The 25,448-nt window shown below is 35.4% G+C and overlaps 1 protein-coding gene across 1 annotated transcript in view; it reads right to left on the reverse strand.

Annotated features, from left to right (window-relative positions):
* Positions 1–25,448, reverse strand: part of KNDC1 (kinase non-catalytic C-lobe domain containing 1) — a 69,280-nt gene that overhangs the window by 27,448 nt on the left and 16,384 nt on the right. Inside the window, exons 4-8 of the mRNA XM_069796694.1 lie at positions 15,209–15,355; positions 12,953–13,070; positions 11,572–12,593; positions 3,264–3,378; positions 22–93 (exon numbers count right to left, since the gene is read on the reverse strand). Of these exons, the coding sequence (XP_069652795.1) occupies positions 22–93; positions 3,264–3,378; positions 11,572–12,593; positions 12,953–13,070; positions 15,209–15,355 (1,474 nt within the window). The remainder of the gene's footprint in view (positions 1–21; positions 94–3,263; positions 3,379–11,571; positions 12,594–12,952; positions 13,071–15,208; positions 15,356–25,448) is intronic.

A 25,448-nucleotide genomic window follows, 5' to 3' on the forward strand; every position in this document is an offset into this window, starting at 1 on the left:
GCATGCAATGTATTAGCTTACCTTCAGCTTTTGGAGCAGCAAAGAGGATACTTCCATGGCAGTCAATCAGCACAGAGTCCAAACATAAGACCACTGCAAAACAAGCCACAAAATGGTAAGGCATAATAAATATCTGTTTTTGTAACTATTTGACACTAATAAAAAGAAATTAAAGAATTTAAAAAATAATTTGCAATGTCAGCAATTACCCTATGATAAATGATGCTTTTAAATAACACTAATGCTAGAACAGACACCACCCAGTAAAGAGACAGTAGATGCATGATCACCCAAAGCAATTCCTGCAGAATGAAGACAAGAAAGTAAAAGGAAATGGGATCACAATAAATAAAAGGGCTTAGAATACTGGAATTTTATTCTCTTTATACCCAGCATTGAAAAGGAAGGCCAAGAAATGAACAAAACAAAAAAAGAAATACAACAGCTAGATGTACTCTAGTCTTCTCACAAGGTACCAATAAAAGATAGTCAATTTATCTTAAGCATTTAATCTCTCCTCTCCTCCCTCCTCCAACCCCACCAAAATATAGGGTCATTATCTGGAGACAGCTGAGACATATGTGGCCAGATCCAGAACTCCTCTAGGTGGGATAGGATATGGGCTCCAGTTTTGCACAAATAGTTATAATCACACACACTCTCCCACTGAAGTGTTATGTAGATTGGTGTTTGCAAGGCCCTGAAATTTTCCATAGTTAGGAAAGAAACAACTGACTTCTAAAACTATTTTAAATGATCTGAGGTTTTCAGGAACTTAACATTAAGGTCATGACATCATATTATATAAATTCAGTGATGAATTTATGAACCTGTGGTAAGACTGTGTCTATCTGTTTGATATCTTCAAAGCAAACTGTAATTTTATGTGTTTCAACATAATAAGCCAGTTGGCTAGTAATGTAGTCCTGCCTTTGTAGACTACCATCAAATACGGTGTTTTCTTATTAAAAAAGAGAGTACAAGGAGAACAGATTCTACATTAAATTAAGAGGTTAAAACATTAAATTTATAAATTATTAAATAAAATATTAAGGACGTCTAAGAGTAAAACAAATATTAATTTATTATTAAATAATTAATTGAAGAGGTCAATTGAAGAGGTCTAAGAGAGAAAAATAAAGAAAAAAAGGAAATCATACTTTTGCTTTTGTAGTTACCTGTACAAAACACATCTAAAGCCATTAAATTGTTCACTATGTTCAATGTAAATAAAGACTTGTCTACTACCTTCAATAATATTTAAGCTGGACTTGAACTACATGTCTTGAAAAGCAAAGCTTTCCCAAACGGGAACCTTTACTAGTTATTTCTGCAGAGGCAGCTCCCCTGAGAACTCTTCATGCTCACTATCTTTGCTTCTGAAGAGTTAATGCCTCTGGCCCTGAATCTGCAACACAGTTACTGCAAAACAGATCTCAATGAGTTCAGTACAACAGAGAATTCTCACCTGGGTTCTCTAAAGGCAACATGTAAGCAACATCCTCTGATAAGAGGAGAGGAAATAAGTAAAGTCTCAATGGAGGGTACAAACAACTTTTGTAGCAGGATTGAATTAAAAAAATACATGAAGATGCTAGCTTTGGGGTATGTTTTCTTACCCAGATAATTCCTGCTTAGGATAACAAAAAAGTGTAGTCAAGGAAGGATTTGGAGGAAAAGGCTGTCTAAGTGAATAAATAATAAATAATCCAGCTTGTTCCACATTTCATATATGTAACTGTGACTCAGCAGCTACCAATCTTACTCTACCAGTGTTAAGACAAAGGGTATTTTATCAAACACTTTATATGGTATCAGCTTCACCTTTAGTAAGTTCATATTACTCAAAAGGAATGCTGAGGGAACTTTATGTGTGTGGGGGGGGGGGGCACTGTAGTAGTAACAGCATTGTAAGTCATTCCGCAGTGCACAATTACTCTCACAACAGGCAGAGAATCCTCTGGCAGAAATAGTCTAAATCTGAAAACAATATTCAACCTGAAGGTAGCTTTATTTGTCAAATATGGAATTTTAGGTAAGGTGCCTTCCATTTAGCAATTTGTATCATTATGTTCACTTTTACAGGCTACTTCAGGTTCAGATCACAACTCAGCCTTTAGTATTTTGAAGACTTATGCATTCTGAGTGCATGTAAGTGTGGTAACAGAGGCTGGCTAGGCATATTAAATTAGAATCTGATCCATTATGTGCAGTTATTTGAAACCTTCACAAACATTAGGAACATGCTATGAGGCTGAAATAATCCTTCTGTTGCAAGGTATATCAAATACTTAGTTTAAGTGTAACATTGCTTAAAGTGCTCAGAAATCTCCATTTATGGCCAGTTTCCTTTTTAGCAATTTTATATCATGAAAGATAAAATAGCTGAAGCTAAAACCAAAGAGATGCAGTAAGTTTTCTGCACCTCACTATCCAGTTGTTTATATTCAGTTACAGACTTCAAACTCATCCCTGTCAAAACCCTCAAAAGCAGTCTTTTTAAACCAAGAAAAAGAAAAGGCAGTGGGGGGTGAGTGGGGGGCTGGAACCTCTGCTCTGTTTATCAGAACTGCTACAGATTTATTATTAGTATAAGCTAAACCAACATTCACAACGCCTATGGAAATTTACGATGGTCTTCTCCCAAGTCACATACAACATATTCCAATTCTGTCAAAAGACTGCTCGCAGTTCCTTTCTCAGAAGTTGACTTCTGACAATTCTTCTATAAACTGAAGCATAGGGAACATGGAAGGAGTAATGTCATGACAAGACCCTGGGCGCTTTAAACTGACAAAGCCCTGTATTGTCAAAAATACATCAAGAATCATTTGTCACAAAGAAATCCAGGCAAGAGAGGAAGTTTTATGTTTACATATATATAAAACTTATTTCTTACTGCTTTCAAGATACAAGTTCCGAATGCTTTTCTTAAAAGTCACAGTACAGTTTCTCCATGCCCAAAATGTCTAAACACAAAATTTGTTTCACTGCTTGAAGTCAAAGATTTGTTTCCCCTGCAAAAGCCATCAAAACTCAGAACAAAAAGAAAAGAAGACATTCTTCTATAATATGGAAGAAAACTCCAAATTGAATAAAAATTCTAAGCCACAGTTTAAGAGAGTGAAGTTAGAAATATTACGTATTATTTTTTCTGTACACAAAATGAACGTTGAGATGTTTTGCATCAATAGAATAAAGAAAACACTAATACAGTGAACATAAATAGCTAAGCAAATATTTTAAGATAATTAAGACTATACCTGGATAATCAATGCAAGTCTGCAGAGTACATAAACACTCGTGACATAATGCCCAGAGTTCATAGTCTTTCAGAGGTTTACCATACCAGGACAACAGAATTTTTAGAGAGATCCACTGAAAAAAAAGAGTGAGGATGCAAAAAAGTTATTAAAAATTATCACAAACCAAAAATGTTTACTGATGCAATGAAAAAGTAAATCCTAACATACAATGCACTCACCTAAAAAGCATTAAGAAAAGGTATTTATTGCACTTGCCAGTAATGAACTAGTAATATTTTTTACTGAAAAAGCATTGCACAGTTAACTAGCTGTATAGATGAACCAGTAGTTTCTTAATTGCATAACAAAAGTGTAATTCAAGTGAGATTTCAGCAAGAATAGAAGTGTTTCAGGAAAAGTAAGCTGTTTGGAAGCTATTTCTCATCATACTAAGGAAAAACTCTTTTAGAATGTCAAAGATGACACATAATTATGGGGACATCACCTAGGCTTAGAAACAGAAAAATCCAAATGATCACCACCACAAAAAAATCCCATATTCAAATCCTGATTTACCCTGACAGGTGCATTACAAGTCTTACCTTCAAGATTTCATCATCATTTCTTGTTCTTCTGTGAAGGGCGTTAACAATATTGACAGAATTAATGACAGGTTTATTTGAAGTTCAAGCACGTTGTTCTGTGTTTAATCGCTGGCTGCTCAATTTGTAGTAACCTCCTTTGTTTTTCTGGCTATCAATTTAGATTTTGATACCTGGCATAATACCTTAATGTGACAAAGATACTCCTCCATGGAAACTTACTGTTCTTCAGAGAATCCATGGTTTACATTTTGCAATTGATTTTTTTTTTTTTTTTGGTGAATATACAAACTTGACATTGATAGTACTGCACAGACACCTTCCTGGATCAAGCTGTGCTAATAGAAGAGCTTATCACTACTAGTGGCTCTTGATATCAGCTGGACTTCATGATCTCCATTCATCTACCAAAGGAACAGTAAAAAATTCACTGTAGGCAGAAACCTCTGGTTTAGAGCAGACCCGTCCAACTATTTTAGAAAACAGCACAGCATATTTTTTGTTGCATATGCAGCCCTAAGCTAGTAAACTACCTCTAAACGTCAACTTTAGGCCATGCTGGGGAAAAGAACTACCAGAAGCAATTCAGGTTTAACTCTGAAAAAAACCTGTAGCACAAGAGACAGAAACAAAAATTAAAACCCTGAACTGTTCTGTTTTTACAGGTACCTTTATATCCCAATCAATGTCTGTAAAATCTAAATAGACTAAGGCTTTCTCTCACACACAATTCTAGTACATCATTACATCTGACAAATCAGTCTCTGCACTCTCATTTACTGCAGTCCATTTTTCATGACCATGACTATGAAACACCCTTCAGTGAGGCGCTATTTGGATTTTATCATAAAATATGCAATTAAGACTACTGGATTAAATTTCATCAAGATCAACAAGCAGAAATAGCTTCCCTGTGACCTATGGGGAGGAGAAAAAGAACCTCATTAATTTCTGTAGCTGAAACTTTGCTGATAATTTAATTTTTACTGGAAGACTTTCTCAAGGAATGTAATACTTTGAGCTTATATTGTTTAAATATTCCTTGAAGGTGAACCAGATAAACCATAAAGTTTTAGAAAGATGTACTGGCAAACATACCTTTTGATCTACTTAAAATGTTTTGTATTCTGTCTACCTCCAACACACATAAAAATGTGGTGCTTTTATTCTCCCATCCTCCGTTGTGGCTCATTGCAAAAATTAGTAACTTCAGCATAGACAGATTTGAAGCCAGGTAATAAGGTTAAGCTTCATTCTCAAATTTTGCTATCACCAGCATCCTGGAGTGCAAAATTATTTCATCAATGTGTTCCTTCATTATATCTCATTATATCAATATCTTCATTATATCAATTATATCAATGTGTTCCTTCATTATATCTTCATTATCTTATTATTATTAAGTAAGCTCGAACTGTCTGATAAAAAGACATCAATTAAACACCAGGAAGGAAGAGGACAGATAGTAAAAACAAAAGAATTAGTCTACAGAACATTCAAGATAGAACTTCATGCTGTTGATTGATTACTATCCCTGATCAGTGCTGCATTCCCCCCTCCATAGCATCCTGATTCTCACGTGCCTCAAATGTCTTTGCTCACAGACACTTTACAATGAAAGAAGCAGCCAAATACTTCAAATTCACCCTGCACAGCTGAAACGAGTGGAGAGAAATCAAAAGATAAATTCCATAGAATGACTAGAACATTAAGAAGGTTTTGGGATTTGGGAATATTTTTGTAATAAGTACACACCGCTGCCACATGTTTCTCTAAGAGAATCCCTCCTCTTGAAGTTTATGTCCCTAGAGGCTCTAAAAGCTGCAGTGGAGAAAGACGGGCTTCCTCTATTGCATATACAAATCACCTTTCACTTCAGGAGAAGGTGATGAATGGCTAGCAAGGGGAAGAAGAATCTCTTGCTAAACTGGAGACTGAAGTTAGTTGTACAGCAGAAAGCTGAAAAGTATTTCTCATCACTTCTGGGATATCCAAGCTCTCTAGAGGAAGAAAGAAATGACAGAAAGAAATTTAAGCACAGCAGGAAAGTAGGAATAAACCCTAAGAGCAGCAGCAAAAGTTTATGATAAGAAAGAAGAAAGTGTCAATGATAGATAACAAAATAGAGGATGAAAAGGCACCAGAAATAAATTCTGTTTCAGAAGAAACAAGGATGTAGGAAAAGCAAATCTTAGCAGAAGCGAGAATCACTGCCATCCACAGGATGGCCAAATTAACCTGAGTCAGGAAAAAAAAGGATGCAGTCTGGTTACAGGTTGATGAACTTTATTTAAATGTATACCCTCACTGTTTCTCTCTGGCAAGCATCCTAAAGAAAGATTAAACTTCAAATATTAATATTGCTAGCTAGTATTCATATGATAGTTCTCTGTGATACTAATAACAAACTGCATTGCTATTGTCTCTTACTATAATTGAAGTCTCTCCCCACCTTGACCATATCAAAAGATTACTTTTTATTCCTGAAAATAAAAAAAACAACCCAAGAAGGTTAATTTTCTAGTGTTCTAATTATTCCAAATGCTCACCTTCCTACACCAGAAAGAGAGAATTCTAGAAGACTTCATCTGAAGACTGAGGGTTCAGACCTGCTGGGACTTATCCTTCTAACAACTTGTAAAAGTTATCTGATATAGTCCAGGTATACAGTAAGACATGTTTCATCACACATTTACATCTGTGATGAAAAACACATGCAGTCTGGTTAAAATAGTTTCCAAAGGAAAAATAATACACTTCTCAACCTAAGATTGAGGCAATTTTTATTTAAGCCTCAAAACTTAAATAAAGGTATTTAATGCAATGCAACTCATACCCCACCTTTAAGATGTTTAACATTAGATACCTCAAATGTATTTAACACAATGCACATTCAAATTCCACTGAACCTGTTTATGTTTTGGTAAACATTTAAGTGTAAAAATCCCTTATTTAGGCATGTGTCTCACATTTGGTTGTTTTGGGTTTTTTTCTAACATTTAAGTCTCTGATTCATGGCTATTACTATTTCCTACAACTTCAAAAAGCCCCACTCAACCACCAAGAAAAAAAATCTGAAGTGCTGGAAAACATATGATTAAAATTTTTTAGTCAAACTGCCTGTAGCATGCATTGTTACTTAACTATCTCTTCAGACATTTTAGCAAAGCAAGCTCAAGACAACCGTTCGGCACCCGTAAGGCCTTGAGTCCACTTCATTTAAAGAATTATTTTAATACTGATACAAAACATTTATTAGTATATTATCACCAGTAAAATTGCACCAAACAAAATTATAATCCAGTGCCTCTTCCTGAAATTTTTTCTTCATGTTCTAAACCAGACCTTTTCATAACAGAAATCATATAACCAGTTTTTAAAATAAGAAAATGTTTTTCACAGCACAGAAATTTTGACAGAAAATATGAAAAAGCCATATGACTGATTATTGCCTATAGCTACATACTGGTGACATTTTGTTTTATGCCAAAAATACTGCATTTTAAACCTCACTTGTTGAAAAAGTGATGTTTTTTCTTCAGTGCTGCAAAGAATACTTAACAGATCTTTTATTTCATTGCTGGTACCAGAACTGTAAAACCAAACTTTTAGTAAAGCATTCAGACTATCCCAGCGTACTATATTTTATGAACATAATGCTGGCATATTTTAAACAGCCAAAGCAATCAAGATTGTCTTTATTCTTTTCCTAATAAGTACTATTCTGGGAATTGACAACTTTTCTTTCCTTCCAGTGTTATTTCTCCAGTGTTCAGGTGTCATTCTCTAGCTACGTGGCTTTTCATTTCTCTCATGCTTGACTGGGTATGAATGATCAACAGAAAACAAATGTGTGTATGCCAGGTTCCCGTTAGCCCTTCCCATGTAAAGGCCATAGGATTTGTATCACAGAGAAAACATTTAAAAGCGTTAGAGATGAGACACACCTGATTGGAATGAAATTGGTTAGAGAAATAAAAGATCCCCACTCAAACTTGAAGTGAAAAATATTTATTTATGGCATGCAAAACTATAAAAATTACTAGGAAAACCCTCACAAGATACATTGCAGTAGCCAGACAAAAGCAAGCAAGTATTTTTTAGTAATGCTTACTAGCAGTAAAGCACACAACATTAAGAAGCAGTGTTGGAGTATTAGAAAAATATTGTCCACTGGAGAAGTATTGACAGGCAAGAAAAACTGTCTGTTCTCCAGAGTAGACAAGGTTGATCTTCAACCGGATGGGACCGGTATTGCAATTTCTCTGAAGAACAAGAAATATTTAAAGAGATGCTAGAAATACTATTCTAAAAGCTCTATTTGCTGCAATCATACTTAATCTGTTACAGAAAACTAGTGAAAGAGCAGCGCTGTAAATCTTCTAAGGTGTTTTCTATTTAGCCTAGAAGATAGAAATCACATTAATTGGGGCTTCACACTTTTTGTGCCTTTGCAGTAAATGAACAAACTCTCAGACTCAAGTTTTGGCCTCTTAAAAAAAAAAAGAAAGAAAGAAAAAATCAAACATTTTTAGATATTCAGTAAAATTCTGGGACAGAGAAATGAAAGGGAACTTGAAAGACAGACATCAGTTGTAACTTTTTCACAGAAGGGATAGCACAGTATGGCTTTATTTTTGCAATTGTCAGGAGGTTAAGACAGAGGCAGAAACTGTTGTTTTAGAAGCCTGAGGAATAAAATCTGTTTTCCAAAAGAAGAAAAAGAAGCTGAAAACACTACCCCACCCCCCCAAAGATTTATGATAGAGTCTGCCATATAGTTTAATGACTACTGAAAATGAATGACTTTCCTTCAGAAAACAAAGATTACCAGGCTAGAAGCTCAGCATTTCATAGAAGAGACAGCCATTTCGAAAACTTAGGTGTTGCTCACAGATGTTGATATATTTAAATGCTTTTTTTTCTCCCTACAACAGTTAAATAATCAAAGCAGTTTGGGGGGTTTTTGCTTTTTTGTTGTTTTGTTTGGTTGGGGGTTTTTAGGGGTTTTGTTTCTTTTTTTTTTTAAGACCCATTTATGACTTCTCTAAAGAGCATAATATTTTTATGTGGCAGAACCTGAACATTTGCTGGAATTTATTATTAAAAAAAAAATATAGAGCATGAGTCTATCAAACCTTTCTTCTACTGAAAACACAGCTATAAAACTCTGGTTTCATAGACAACTACCACGCTGCTGTCTTCATTTCAGCTCATATGTATTATAACACTGCTTATTATGGTAACTGGAATAATAGCTACCTTTTCTAAATCACTGTGATTGTCCTGTGAATTCAGTGGGAGCAGGATAACCTCACTTCTACTAAGAGCCTACTTAGGAGAATAAAATTCTGTTCAGGCTGAAAGAACACTTCATTTAAATTGATGATGAAATATTTGAAGAAAAAGAGGATTTCAGAAGAATGGCAGAATAATGTGAAAACATATTTTGGTTTACATTTCTGTGTGCCAATCTCAAGTGCTGCTGCAGGAAAAACAAACAGGACATTCATTACAACTTTTAAATTGTGCAACAATTTTGGGAAACTATAATTCTGAGGATGATTATTTTCTTTAAAGTATCTTCATGTACCCAGACTTAAACTGTTGTCCCAGTAATCCAGTAAGGACAGAATATAGGTCTTATTTCAACAGATTTTTTTTTCCTCCTTAAAGAAGAACCCCTATCACTACACTCAATTTATTCATGTGATGGCAGCTTATTCACCACACCTCTCTAGTTAACATGGAGGCTTAAGTAAGTCCACTTCCACCTCAAGGCAAATGACTGAAGTGTGCTACCTTTATTTCTTGGAACGAAAAAAACCTCCTAAAGCCCAACAACAAAAAAAACCCAAACCAAAAAACCCAACAAACCAGCTGCAGCAGTTTTACAGTGGTCTGACAGCCTTATCTTAGCCATCCTCTCCATGACAAATAAACATGTAAATTAATTCCTAGGTTTATACAGTTTAGCATAAAAAAAAAAAAAACTCCATTCAGAAAAAAAAGAGATTTGCACATATGATGAAAGACAGTTGTTTCTGTTGCTTGAATACTAAGACATATCTAGATTTCTGTATGCTAACAAGCTTTCTCACAAGAAGTCGGTGACTGAAATTGCTGTGATCCTTGCTAGAAATACAAGCACATCTACCAAATGAAGCAGGTTCATGTAAATCCAGAGTAACAAATGACAGAGCAAAAGCAGAAGACTTCGGAATGATTATAAATCTGATTATTACTTTCCACTCTCTTCTGAATATGAAGGTTGCATAGTCCAGAGCAGGAAGGGGGACGGTGTTAGGGGAATCATGTGTCTACAATAAATGGATCTTTTCCCAGAGTCTGAAGAATGCACCTGCAGGATTTAAAAACTAAATAAAGGACTCAATATGCATACAGTAAGTAACTCCCTCAGAGAGCAAAACCATGCCATGTGGTACTTATCCATATTTACTATCCTCCTGCACTATGAATTTAATAAGCACACATGCTATTGAGGGGACGAGAGACAGGAAAGGAAAAGAAGCAGTTAGAATCTTCAAGGTTACATTAATTTTTTAGCTATGATGAACCAAAGGCAAATTACATACTTGACAGTCCTATGTTACTACTCCAGTGGAGGTGTTCGGGCAAGGTGAAAAGAAGGATGGATGCAGACTGAACATAACCCTATCCATAACACGGCATGGGATGGCTGGAAGACTGGCTATTAGGCAAGGAGAACAAGGCTGAGTTGTCAGTAGACAAGTAAGGGAAAAAACCCAACACCTTCACCTAAGCATAATTTCTGGAAATGAAACGTGTGAAGTTTGTGCTGCTCATTTTTATCAACTCACAGCAAGGCTGGAGAATCATCAACCATCCTGCATTTTTACCCAGCAGCTCTCTTATCACATGGATTGTTTACATCTCTTTGAGTGTGGCACAAGAGAAAACCATCTAGTCAGAGACCAAACTTGTCCACCCTGAGAATATGTAATTTGAGCAGAGACCACACTACAACTATCTATCAACAAGTTCTAGTAGACTAATTATCAACTCTCCCTCTTCTTATTTGTCTATGTATAAGGATGAAATGCTTGAGACAACAACATCATATAGTGCACATATTTGAATTCTATCATGAAGTATACATAACAACACAGAGGTGGTAATTTAAGAACACAGAACAGATACAGCATATGTACAATTTTTGAAAACTTAAATGTACATGTAGATTAAAAAAAGTGGAGTCTTTTCACCTCCTGAAGCAGATGGGATATTGCCATTGATTTCGATGAGGTCAGGCTTACAGTCAGGTACTCTGCAATTTTCATAAGCACCTGGGAGGCCCACTGCAAGGTAGTGAACTTTATGCATTGACAGTAACACAAAGAGTTAAAAATCTACATATGCTTTGGTAATGTTCTCTTACAAATGTAATCAACTATTAAGTATACTGCTCTAGCACACTAGCGAGTATACTCCATTTGTAAAAAAAATAAAAATGAAAGTTGATTTTGCAATAGCATAAATTTCACTGTAGCACTTTACTTTTAAAGAGAAAAAAAGGATCACCAATTTCCAATATTAACTCTTAAAGTGTGCAGACTAGCAAAATTCGATTTTCCAGGATGCTAGAGGGGACAAGGGGGGGAGAAATCACACAGTATTTAAGTCATTTCATCTCCACATAAGTGACTACAGCAACTATATAATGAAGACTTTATTTTTACTACCTGCTCATTACTTTTGATTTCTGACCCTCTGCCTCCACAAAGATTATCTTCATTATTGTTTGCGCTCATTGCACCGTTGCTTAATTCTGGAGACCTAATTAGGTTTGATCCATATCTGTTCCCACTGGGTTTTGTCGTTAACACTGAAGCCATCTTGTTAAAATGTGGTAAAGAATTTTCATTTGACCCTTGAAAAGTTTCAGAAGAGTCTTCCAACACCATGTAATTGTCTAGCGTTTTTGCTCCAGCAATTGATTGATTTGGGCCTTTTAGCATACCAGCTGTATTTGGCATTTCAGAGGTAGCATCAGAACAGTCTTCTTTATGATCAGATGAAGCAAAACCTATCTTTTTACCATTAATAAGTGACATATGTTCTTCTAGATTCATGCCAGACACCTGTGTGCATACACATGGAGCTTCTAAATGAAGATCATTAACCTGGTGATTCTTTGGTTCTATTTTTGGTGGACTACTAATAGCAAATGAATTAAGATTTCCCTTTGAAAAAGCAACCTCATTATTATTGTCTAGAGGTAGTGACTCTTGTGTTAGCAAGTAATTTTTCCTAGCTAGTGGTCCACTGTTGGTTACAGAAGTAAAAAAGTTATTTGTATCTGCAGGTTCAAGTGGTAGCTTTGGAAAGGTTTTAATTTTTCTCAAAGAACCTTTCTTAAAAATGCCATCTCTCTCCAGGTCAATAACACATGATTTTATATCCAAAGCAACACTAGCAAAAGTGTCAGTATATGCTGCATGTATGTCGTCTTCTTTGCTCTTTTTAGCTTGAGTTGCAGGTTGAGAATGTTGAGTTTTCTCATTATCCAGATCAATTTGCATTTCCTTCAAACCACTTTCTCTGCCAGTCACCATAGTAACTATAGCAGAGTCCTTATGACAGGCAGCTGTCACATCTTCCACTGCAGACGAATCATCTGCTATGTTGTTTTTCTCATTTGAATATAATTTAGGTCCCAAACTTCTCTGACACGTTCTTCCCTTCCACATGTTATCACAGACATCTAGATGCAAAAACAGATGCTTATATTAAATGTGTATTTAAACCTTCTAAACTTTCCTAGTAAATCTTTATATTGCTTTTTCCTGCCACTGCTGTTATGTATCTTCAGTACGTTACACAAATTAATTATTTCTGGACAAGTCACTTTTAATCATAAAAGACACTCTAAATATATTAATTATGTTCATTAAGAGTTGTATGTCCCCTGCTCCCCACCTCCAATCTACAAATATTTAATAATAACTTTTTCAATATCTAGAAAGGAACCTATAACAGGAAAGTACACAAACACAGCATTTTAAAAATCATTAGATATGTCATGCAATATAAAGTTCTAGGCTAAATACATTTTAAGGTTACCTTGAGAAGCACCAAATGATTCAATTGAAAGAACCCTTCTTCCAACAGCAGACAGGCTTCGACAAATACTACTTGATGAAGCAATCTTCAGTTTTTCTTCACATAATGACAAAATACTCTAGAGAAAATTAGTGTTAAATACTTATTTAATAATGAATAGAATTGTGAATTTTGACTAAAGTGAATCATGTTAACTCACACAGTACATCTGAATTTATATGATGCTACATTGAAGGTCCTTCTTGCACTGTTCATTATACCATGTGTTTCTATTATGTGGTTGAATTAATTTCTCATTTTTACCATGGGCTATCATGAAATTATTTAATACAGTTCAAGTTCTAGCCTACAGTTAGAACACTAAGAACAACTCTTAAAAATTAATAATCTTAAAATGTTACCTTTTATGAATAACATACTGAAAACGTAAAAAAGCTAAAGCGTAGATTATTTTTTAAACAGCCAGTGATTCACTTGAATTGAGTGACATAGGCAGGATGATGAATGTTTTTATTACTGGAATTACATTAAAAGTACATCCTGAATCTTTTAAAAAATGCAAAATACAAATATCTAGAAAGCACTATTCCCAATTAGAGAAAGCAATCATTATCAGATCACAAGAAGAAACAGTATTACATATCTCTTATCTGTAGCTTGAGCATCATTTGACGGCATTAGCATTGGTGTCACATATGATTAACTACAGACATTCACACATGTAAAAACCTGTCACTTTGGATGGGAAGTAGAAGATAGCTGCCTTTCCAAATGCATCCCACTGTTTCCTCAGTAACTGTTCCTACATAAACACTGATGAGACCTCATACTGCTCTGAGGAGCTGCTGTTACTTTCCCATTAACCTGCTCAGCTGCTCTTCTGCTGTTGTGAGTGGAAGGAAGAAATCAGCTGTTGGTTCACATATCAGATTGAGGAAGGACAGGAAAAGGTGAGACAGGTATCAAGCTGTGCTGGAGTCTAGTGAAATGCCTAGAAAAGTCTACGGGTTTTCCCTCCATATAGCTCCCCTCACTCCCTTTTACCCATGAATGGCCCAGTGGAAAAAGAATGGAAAAGAGAACAGAGTCACAAAGCAACCTTCATGTATTAATCCAGACCAGCCTTGACCCACTCTATTTTTGGGCTGATGTAAGTAGTCACCAAAGCTTTCGGGGACTACAGACCAGTTGGAGATGATAGGGAGTGCTATACAATCCCTTTCCCAACTATGCTCCAAAGTAAACAAATAGAAATACAGGAGTTGATTAAACAGGCTCTATGTCAGGAACGGTCTCCTGCCTGGGCAGTCCTCAACCAGGGAGCCAATACTATTTGCTTCATGAAAATGAATCTATTCATTCTTCTGTTGCAGGACTCTTTCTGCAAAGTATTGCTTATAGGTGCTATACCATTTAGAATTTATGCTATCAGCTCAGAGAAAAAAAAAAGGAACAGAAAAGTAGATAGCACTATTCTGAAGTAGAACTGAATCCAAGAAAAGTCACATTTGGACAACTGTTATTCTCTGGCTACAGTCTGAAAGTCTGCAAAAAAAATGCATTAAAGCTAAACTTTCACACATTAATGTCAAATAACACTGTACTAGGTAAGCAATATTTAGAATGTAAATTCTTTGAAAACATCTTCTTGAAAAATCCTATATATCTTCAAATTCTTTCTAAAAACTAAAGGTAAAATAAGAGGCTAAGTGGAATAAAATACAAAACCAATTAAGATGTCTAATCAAATACTATTAAACATTTATGTATTTACAGAAGAACTAGTTAGTAGTAACGCTTTGAACAACACTGCTTTGAACATGCCAAGGAACAGAGGTTTCCTGCAGTGTGGCTACCTCCATCCCCTTCTTAAATGCAATCCAAACATCATTTGAGGCACCATGCAAATTTCACAGCATAATGCCTGTGCTCTTACTTCTAACGACCCTCTCTCTGTAAACTCAATATTAAATGGGAAGAAACAGTGAGAAAATTTAGATCCACAAGTGTATTCACGCAACCTTCTTAAAAATTGAATCACTGTAAAATATCTACATCTGCTTTTCAGGTTGTATCACCATTAGATTAGAAAGAAGAACTTCTGAGTCTAGGAAAACCTCAGCTTTCTTGCAAAATCTGAGCATATTACATATAAAGACCATCTCTCTATTAATGAGCACACGTACAGAAATATTTTTGTCACTTTTTTAAAACAGAAAAACATGAAAAACAGAAAACTATGTAGGGCTGTTTTACCTCAATATCTGGCCTATTTTCAGGATTCTCTTCTTGCATTTGTTCCAGCAGAGTACGCAGATCTTGCCCAAATTCTGATTCTGTCTCAGGTTCTACTATATATTCTATTGCTGCTTTCAACGTTGCACCCAAAGAATAGATATGTGCCTGCATGAAGTTTAAAAAAAGGCATTAAATATGTTAGCAATTCTCTCTCTCCTGCCAAAAAAGCTCTGAGATCACAAGGGATCGAGCTTATATTGTTTTCATTTTTAACTTAAAAGATAACAGTTTACTGGAAGGGTGGTTTAATTTAAACAGGAGTAACAAAACGGGCTTCGGTCCTGCTTTAGGGAATATGTTTGTTGCAAACAAAAAGCAATAACCCTGTGTGTTCCAGCTAGAACCTTTTTTCTTCCTCACCAATAATCAGTACTACAATTGTTCATCAGCTACAGTTAAATATAAAACTCAGCCCCCTGTGTGTGTGCAAATATTTAAGTTAGAAGCATGCTGGAAGATTGCAGTGGCATTTGTCTTAGCAGGGGAAAAAAAATTAGTCTGACTTATAAGTGCTATCAAGCATAAAGAAAGCAAACAGAAACAATACAGCATAATATCACTTGTCTCTGAAGACTCTTATGAAAGAATTTTAAGAAATACTCCATGTTTGCCACCTCTGCTTCTCTTAAAATCCACAACCTTGTGATGAGCTCCAAAAAGCAGAGGTGAGCCAACAACTTTCTTAAATCTAGTGTTAATGCATTGGATTTGCCATACAACACAGCTACCTCTTAATTTTAGAAGTTTTCTGCTTCTTAAAAAAAAAAAAAGAGAGAAAGACATTTTCAGATCTGCTTTAATAGTAATGGTAATTTACCCATGATGGCCTGTATTTTAATGTTCCATTCAGAGAACACAATTCAGTAAAATTTATAACCAAGATCATAAGTACAAGTTTGTGTAAACATTTCAATGGTGATGCAGTACAGCCAGGAATTCAAGTGTACTGAACACTGCCCTCTCAGGTTTACAAATACATACATAAATAAAAGAATGACCAGATTTGTACATTAAATCTGGTTATACTAATGCATTTGCTATATGCTTTACTATTTTTCACCCCAGAAGGACAACTGACTCTAAGGTCAAAAGCAACTTCCTCCCCTATTTTCTCTTTAAGGTGTATTACTGTCTCTAAGTTGTATGAAGGGGAGGTGACCTGTTCTGCAGGTAGGTATATTAATTTACTTTCTAGTGATGCAGGGCACCTCCTTGAAGGGGAGTGCAACACCACCTTATTAGGAAGTGCTGTGTGTGTCACTTGGGCAGTTCCACTTCTTCCCCATCCTCCATGGCCCCCCCAAACCAAGAAAGCATAAACTAATGCTGAATGCTGGACCTAAAGCCTTGATTTACCCTTGGGACACATTGAGATTAGGGGAAAGGTCAGAAAAACAACCTATATGACATCTGATCTAAAAAGAAAAGCAATTACTGCAAAGCAGTAATTTCAGTCTCAAGTTCTTTACTACTCTACAACTTCACCATTAAGCAGAAGAGGTAACTGAAGACTCCTGGGGTTTTTTTGAGAATCTCAGAGGAACTCAGACTGGAGTTGGTACTATTTTTATTTTGATTTAGCAGAAGAATGAATGCCATTCATCTATTAAAAGAGTAAGGGTTACTTCCCCCCCTACCCCTGCCTCCCCTTAACCACATTAAGCTACTATAACCTACTTAGTGTCAGTAGCCCTACTGAAATACACTGTTGACAAATTTTTTTAATTTTTTTTTTTTTTTTTAAGATAAAACAAGACTATATTGGCAAAAGGATATGAAACTATGAAGCCTGAGCAAGTAACCCACTAACAAGGTGATGGGAAGACAGTTATTGCTTCATACTTCCTGAAGTTACCACTACCTTCACCCATACTTATTTCAGCTGCAGCAAAGGAACTCCACCCTGGACTAATAGAACTACTCACAAAGGAAGTACAACTCCTATTAATAAATGTTTTGAGGATGATGGTCTTACAGTCCGCACAAGTTACTTGCTATAAAACTAACTAGGTATAAATTAACACCTTTCTAAGCCTGCCCAAGACTGAAGGCCTGAAAATGTACCTGCCTGGAGAAAAATCAATCAATCTAGATTTACACTCTAGTATAGTTCAATCTGTGGAAAAAATTTAACCAAAACTCCTTCCCCAACATCCAAGAATTAATTAAGATCGTTTTAAGTTTAGGGTTTTTTCTGCAGACTGTTTCATAAGCTTTTGAACAGTGAAGAGGAAGTATAGAGTGTACAACTTATTCCTTTACTTTGATATTAAATACTCAGTTTCAGTGAGCTATGTAATTTTGCATTTCTCAATGGACAGCATTACAGAAAACTGAACATAAAGTTAAAAAAGAACAAGGAAACAAAGACAAATTCTTAAAAATATAATACAGCTCTATTTAAAGAACTTTTTGTATAAATGTAATATTGTACTGTGGAAGTTTAATATAGTCAATTTTAGTAAGTTATGCATTTGATATGATCTGCAGCAAGTGACATCACCTCTGTTCCATAAAATGACTATTAAAGAAAGAAATTAATCACTCCTCTAAGAACTGAAGGAAAAAATCATGTTACGGATGTGCACTATGCAGACCAAGCAATGTCAGAATACCAGATGAAATAATGCCATATACTGTGGGGACACCTTTGAATTCAGAAGGTACTTCTGAACAGAATAACCAATTTCTGCTTCCCTATACCACTCCTAAAATCAGGAATGGGTAGAAGAATTGCTTTGTTAGGAAAATTTGCCTTTAGACTCTAACATCCACTATATAACCAACAGCAAGCTTCACTGATGATATTTTAAAGATAATATATTGCTTATGTGCTTTTATATCATGTGGCAAAGTAAGCAACACATTACATTTGTACTCTATCAGCAAATCTTGCACATCTATTTATTCAGTATAGTGTTCTATTTATAGAAATGCTAAGGTTAACAAAGGCAGCAGCAGCAAAAAAAATTAATCTACTTATTCATTCTTTGGGGGGGGGGGGAGAAAAGAAAGAGAAAAGCAACTAAGACTCAGCCTCCAAAAACAGATAATGTTGTAACACTTGGCATGTCCCTAACAACTCACATCAAGAGGCAGGCTGTAGTCATGAAGTAAGAATTAAAAGCAGTTTACCTCAAATTGTCAACTTACTTGACACATTTCTTTTAACCCTGTTTGGCATTTAGTAAACAGAATACTTCAGGGAAACTCAGTGAACTAGAATAGGGATGGAAAAGATGCTTGTTCCTGCCGCCTCCTCTTTTTGTTCAGTTCAGAAGTGGTATCTTACATGTGTCTACAGGCATCACTTTCAAGGCTATTTTATCATTTGGACATTACCTGTACATTTAAGCATCTCCAAAAGACGTGTGTGATTCCTCAGCATCTGATTTCATCTACAGAATGTAGTGTCTACTCCAAATACACAGTGCATAAGAAGAAACAAGGCTTTATCTAGTCTTCCCTCAGTAAGAAATTTATAAGAAATAAAGTATTTCTTATAATACAGAATAATAAGAAAGCATATTTGGATATAATCTCATTATATACAACTCAAATACCAACTCCAAAAGCAGGACAGAAAGATGGGGAACTTAACTTTGAGGGAACAAAAAAATTGCCTTCTGACAAATTTTATTCATCCATATAAGGATGGATGTGGACATTATAGGACATAAGAACAGGGAGGGCAGAGCAACATATTACCTCATCCCACTTTTTCCAATTAATAATTTCTGTTCACAGTGGAATGTAACACATATCTCCTAGTCTGCCTTTAAAAGCACAAATGCCTGAGGTGCAAGCAGACAGGCTTCCACTCCCTCCATTTTGCTGTCCTTTTTTAAAGAAGTTCACTGCATCTTTTCTTGTACAAGGGAAAGGCCAGTCTGATACTGAATGAAAAAAGATTTTTTTTTTGTCCCCCACACAGAAAATTGTTCTGTTGAGGTACTTTCTTTCCTCTGACATCCAGGAAAACTAGTTTTGAAGATGGCCATTTCAATCAACATAGTTTGTAATTGATTTCTATGTTAAAACATTTATTGGGAACTTCAACATCTTTTCCAACTTGAAACTTTCTTTAATGTAAATCCCCGTTTTACCTTTCCCCTCTCCCAGCTCTCCAAACACCACCAACAACAACCCCACAAGAAAAAGGGGAAAGAAAGTCCTACTATTTAATTAATTTCCTGAGCTAGCAGTAAACATGGTTAATATGTAAAGTAATCCAATGTAACCTTAAGTCTTCTAGCTGAACGGGAGCAATGAGAAAATGAGTTTGCGATCGTCCACTAGGTGGCGTGTTCCTCAAGTTTATGCATCGAATCTGCTTCTACTTAATACGTTATTTAGGCTTAGGAAGAAAATTTCACTTTCTGGGAAAGGAAAGCAAGATGGTAAATGCAATAAATAAAGCAAATTCATAAGTATAAAATATGTACTGCTCACTAGAAGGGACTGCTCTCAGTGAAAACAATCTCACAATTAAGCTAGGGCTTTTTTTTTTTTTTAGTGTGTTACAAGGAAAGTAACAAATAGGAAGGGACAGCAAACAGCTTTCCTTCTCCTGCAAGACAAGCAAAAATTGATACTGTATTGGCAGTTAGGAATTTTCTTGAAAAATTAAGAGGGTTTTTTTCCAGTGAAGATTTTTCCTTTGTTTCTGAAAAAAACCTCACCTGTCGTAATTCTAGCTAAGGAGAATAGTTTATGAGTTATAGGAACTGTTGCATTACAGGATAATAATATTAATAGCTGACAAATAGCATGTATTTCAAGAAAGATCCAAAAGAAAAAAACAACAACAAAACAACCTCTTCACAATTCCTAAAGAGACTCTTAAGTTAAAGACTAAATGTAACTTGTCACAAAAAATACACAGACCCTGCTGGTAAGACTGCACTACGGTATCAGCTTTAAAAAGTAGGGGGGAAAGTGAGAAAGTCCCATCAGGAAACCGATCTCCAGATTTGGTCTTAGAGCGTACACCTACTCTTAGCCAGAAGTTCGCAAATGTAACAAGAATCGTAGGTAAAATCATAATTGTATGCATCACTAGGAAGGCCATCATGGAAATAATGTGCCCTTTAAAAATCAAAATGGCAACGTGAAGAAAAGATGTTTGAGAAAAGTCACAAGTATGATTTGAGGTCCTGAAAATTTTCCTTTCAGCAACAGGCTAAGGGAGCTCACGAATTTCAGAGAAAAATGTGAAGGTCATAATCATACGAGTAGCTTCAAATCAAGATCAGTTCTAATACTAGAGTGGTTTCCAAGACACAAAAACATAACAAGACTCAAAAGTGGAAAAAGAAAAAAAAAAAAAAGAAAAACAGATAAAAATTCAAAAGGTGAAGATACTACATATTTTTAAAATGTTCAGGGCTAAGTACTGGAAGCACTTACCAAGGGAGAGGACAGCTTCTGCCATCATGTTAAAATTTTATATTATGAGTGAAATGCATTCAAAAAGGTTTCTGTCAGTTCCAATAAAAAGTTACTGGGCTTGCTGCATGCCATTTTATCACCATTTAACACTATAGGAAGTGAAATCAGAGAACAGTAATGATCTGCTCTGGATTTAAAATCTGCAAATCAAAAGATCAGGAGAGGAAGTAAAAGCTCCAAGCCTACACACAGAGTATGACAGAGGCTCTGTTGTATTACTGCTCGGCAGGGCTAAAGAACTAAGCTTCTATAGGAACTCATACTTGCAGACAAACACTACAGAAAAAAGCTGACAAAAGAGCTTTTGAATAGTGACTGCATAAGCATTTAGCATATTGCAATTACGAATAATGACCATTTACATTTTGTATTCAGATTTCACTGAGTTCAGAAATGTAGGTCCTCAGCAGAACTGTAAAAGACAGACCACAATAGAACTAATAAAATATTTCTGACTAAATGATAAGCTATGGGAATAGTATAAGACAATTCTTGGTTTTGACATTCATATCTGACCCTTATTTTACCTTGCAGTTTTTTCCTTTTTTTATTGAGATTGCTGCACATACGTAGGTATTTCCACCCTTTCACAATTCAAAGCATTTAAAGGTTCCATAAATGAAAGCTTCAGTGTTGTTATAAAACTCAGTTTTATAAACAGATTCAAGCTAATGCTTGAGAAAATTACTATTGGGAGAAAACATTTAATATTTATTTCTGTCTTTTTTCAATGTAGTCACTCTAAAATACACTATTTTTGTTTGGAAAAGAAAGTGAGAGGATAATGTTCTTCAGCAACAAAATGAATGGGAAATAGCCCTATTATTTTTAATACTTTCCTTCATTACAAAGGGACTAAACACTTTTCCACATAACTGTAATTACTGGAACGTGCTGTATTAAATATTAGCTTTTTATTCATTTGGCACTTTGGATGTGTAGATAATTAGTCTGCAGAATGTGCTAAAAGTGCTAAACCACTGTAGACTAATCACAAAACATATACTCTAGCTTGAATTGGTAGCAAATGCTGGAAAAACATTTTAAACCAAAGCTGTTCTTGCAGTTTGTCCCTTCTAACTACAGTTGCTACTTACCTTTGTCTGAAAAAATTCTTTCCCAAAAGACTTCAAAAAAAATGGGCACAAAAATGAAGCTACAGATCAGATTTTCTCAAATAATCCACTGACAGCTGAAGTTTGCAGGTATTTCAACCCTCAAATTGCCTTTTAATTTACCTAACAGCTAAGTGAAACCTTTCAAGTTTTAATATGTTCTTAGGCAAACGTCAGTTTACATTACAAGCAAGGCTTCATAGATACAATCATCTAAAAAGTTATCCTACAACAACATAAGGAGAACTGAACCAAGCAGAATCTAAATGCACTTGGAAAGAGCATGTATCACATATACTATGACTGAAAGTTGTCTAGTCCCTACATTTTACTCTGTTTTAGTTTCTTGTGATCTTTATTTATATCATTCAGTTTGAACTGTGGAACTCTAGTACATCACTCTAATCTCACTGTTTTGTAGTTGTGGGCTTCTTGTCTGTAATGGTTTGTGACAACTGTTTTATCTCCATGAATTTGTCTTTATCCACATGCAACCTTTTGCATCTATGTTTTGCAGCAAGAATTTCCATAGCTTACTGCATATAAAGAAGTATTTCCTCTTGCTTGAGTTCACCTGTGTTCATCTCATTGTTGCTACCTACTTCTTCATTTATGAGGGCTGGCAAATACTCACTCCATGGCTGCCACCATGGCATACTTCACAGATTTCTAGCATAATTTCTCCCTCAGGGCATTCTCTTCCAGGCTAAAGAATATTACTCTAAGTAATTGCTTCTTTTATGAATGCTGTTTCACCATCTGGTCCTGGAAATTTATTTTACTGCTAATTTTGTCAAGTTGGTCACTAGTCTATTCTGACACACTCATTTGAGCCAATTAATTCCCCATAAAGAAGAGTTGCAATGTAAGAAACTCCTGAAGGTCCTACAAGATGAAAAAAATTAAACAGTTTTTCTGCTATGGCTTTCTTTGAAAAACTCTTTTGTATCTTGTTCATCTGCAATCATTGCAGACTTTGAGCAGCATTTCTGTGTTTTGATAGATTTGGAATAAAATTGCTAGTTTTTCAGACTTTTGTAAGCTTTTTACATACTTTTTGACTTACCGCTAATCACCTCCTTAGGCTGCTGTATACAAACTTTTTTTTTTGAGATCATGTTTGACAGGGGATACATGTTGTTTTATTTTGTTTTTTAAATAAATCATACAATAGGCAGTCTCCATGCTACCTGCACTTTATTTTAACAAAGATCTATTTTGACTTTCCATATGGCTATGTAAAACACAGGTGACTACTGTCCATAGATTAAACTGCCAGCATCTATAGCAGTAATTAATTTGAAAGACAATATTGTCAATCCAGAGCTACATGCAGAGAAAAAAAAAAAAGTCAGAAAATACAAACTTTTCAACTGGACCTCAATATAATTTCAAGAATCTGTTACCTTAATTATTGTAGTGAAGACTGAGATATACCTTGAGCCACTGGCAACCATGTTTGTAAACATTCATTTCACTTTGAGAAGTCACATGAAGATGAACATACACAGAAGCTTGACCAAATTTAAACCATGCTATGTGCATGAAATTACTCATGTGTTTGCAGAGTGAGGACACAAATTAAGAACAGGTTTCTTACACTTCCATCACATTTTCAGGCTCCCTTAACCAAAGATCAGCACCCCAACACAGATGAATAGCACACTAATTGACTCCTCTCCTGCAGGACTGTAGAAGTATAATTATGACAGGTAAGGAAGAACATTGCAATAAAACTGCTGGACACCTCAGAGGTTAGATAGCAAAAGTTACACACATTTATCTTTAAAGCTTCTTGAACAATGCAATTTTTCAAAAACTTCCTTTGAAACAGAGTTTCATGTGTCACAACTCTCCCTATGATTTATCAGCCATTAACCTCCTTACTTTTAAGTTACCTGCCACAGGTAATTCATTTATCACTTAATTAACTAACACAATTTATTCCCTGTAGGTTTAGAAACAAGGAAACCTGGGAAACAGTTATATGCACGCTGAGCAGACTAGTTCTGTCCTCTCTCAACTGTATAAGATTTTTTTTCATTGTAAGGCAAATATAATGTTATTTGCAGTTATTGACGTTATTTGTTTAAAAAAAAAGTATATTTTTATCTTAAACCTAAGAGAAGGTGCTTACTGGTAAAGTCTATCATTCTTTGAGCTCAGTAATACATTTGTACAATCCTGTATTGGGGGATGCTTATTCCACATTTTGGAGCTGTAAAACTTCAGCGCAACGCTTCCAGTTAAGAACCCTATGGGCCAATAAACTCAAATAGCATCCCAGTTGCTTTAGCATGCTATAAATCAATGACATCAGGACCATGATGTGTAAAATAGTTGTTGATGTACAGTAACCAGTTCACTCTCCTTTGAAGTAATAATCTATGTAGATTTTTTTCTTCTGTTTTTTTTTTTTTGTTTGGTTTTTTTTTTTTCCTACAAGGAACATATATAAGAATCTGATAAACTGCAAATGTAAAAAGCTGGCCAAACATTTCTGAACTTATCCCACTGCATAATATCTTGCTAAGACCACACTCAAACCACTGATTTTCACAGAACAGCTGTAGGTGACTGAAATAGCAAATGAGCAGGTAGCTCTAGTGTATATATGACGAATGTAAACAGAGGAGCATAAACAGGAAGGATCTGGTTTTTTTCGGGAAGGGGAGGGTTGGGGCTGGTTTGGTTTGGGTTTTGTTTGATTGTTTCATAGGGGAATGATTTCTGCAGAAGTAAACCTTGCTCCTTCTCTATTCAGGCATAGAACTCATGTATAATGTGATAGGACTTGAAGTGTATAGCCCATAACCAAAACCAATTTTACAAGGAAAGTGTAACATACATATTTCATTCATGTGCTTCTTCAAAAATTGATTAGAACAGCATTCCTGTGTAAAAAGGCAACACCTGTTGCCATTACAATTGAGAGAAAGGAGGAGGCATTGGTTTGGGGGTTTTGGGTGGGGTTGTTTTTTTGTTTGTGCTTTTTTTTAAACTTGGTGAATGAGCTCAAAAGTTCAAGAAGCCTGGAGTACGTATATACTAACAGGTTTATACAAAACCTGCTCCAAGTGTTTATCTAAGCCTAAGTCACTTGCAATGCATTTCCCAGGAGACAAGACCCTTACCTTCAAAAGCATGTTCTCAATTGTTCTTTGAAATGCTGTAACTAAGGAGAATGATGTGTGAGTGAAAACCATTTTGCCATAATCCTGAAGGCTCTGTTGACTAAATCTCAAGCAACCTAATAAGATAACTCTACAAACACCTAATTCACAGTGAAAACTGAACTAGTCTCAATTTTATCTGGAGATTAGGAAGTTGTCCATTCTGCCATCTACTTCTAAGTCAATCAGTTCCTGAACCTTTCAAGAAGAAAGTGGTACTTATGAATACCACTGGTGAAATGCCTCTATTTTCAGTTCATGCAAATGGTAAAGGTGAATTGTTTGTCATAGTTCCAGGGAGTATAAAGTCTCCAGATCCAAGCCTAGCAATGATCATGGATCTTTTAGTGACCTGAATATCCATGTAAAACAGACATAAAATTAATGAAAGAGAAATCTTTTGATATCAAGTAATGACAAGGAATAATTTTGCTGGAGGTCTTCATGTTGCCTTTAAGG

This window comes from Haliaeetus albicilla, chromosome 11 (assembly GCF_947461875.1).
Source record: "Haliaeetus albicilla chromosome 11, bHalAlb1.1, whole genome shotgun sequence".
Taxonomy (NCBI): Eukaryota; Metazoa; Chordata; class Aves; order Accipitriformes; family Accipitridae; genus Haliaeetus; species Haliaeetus albicilla.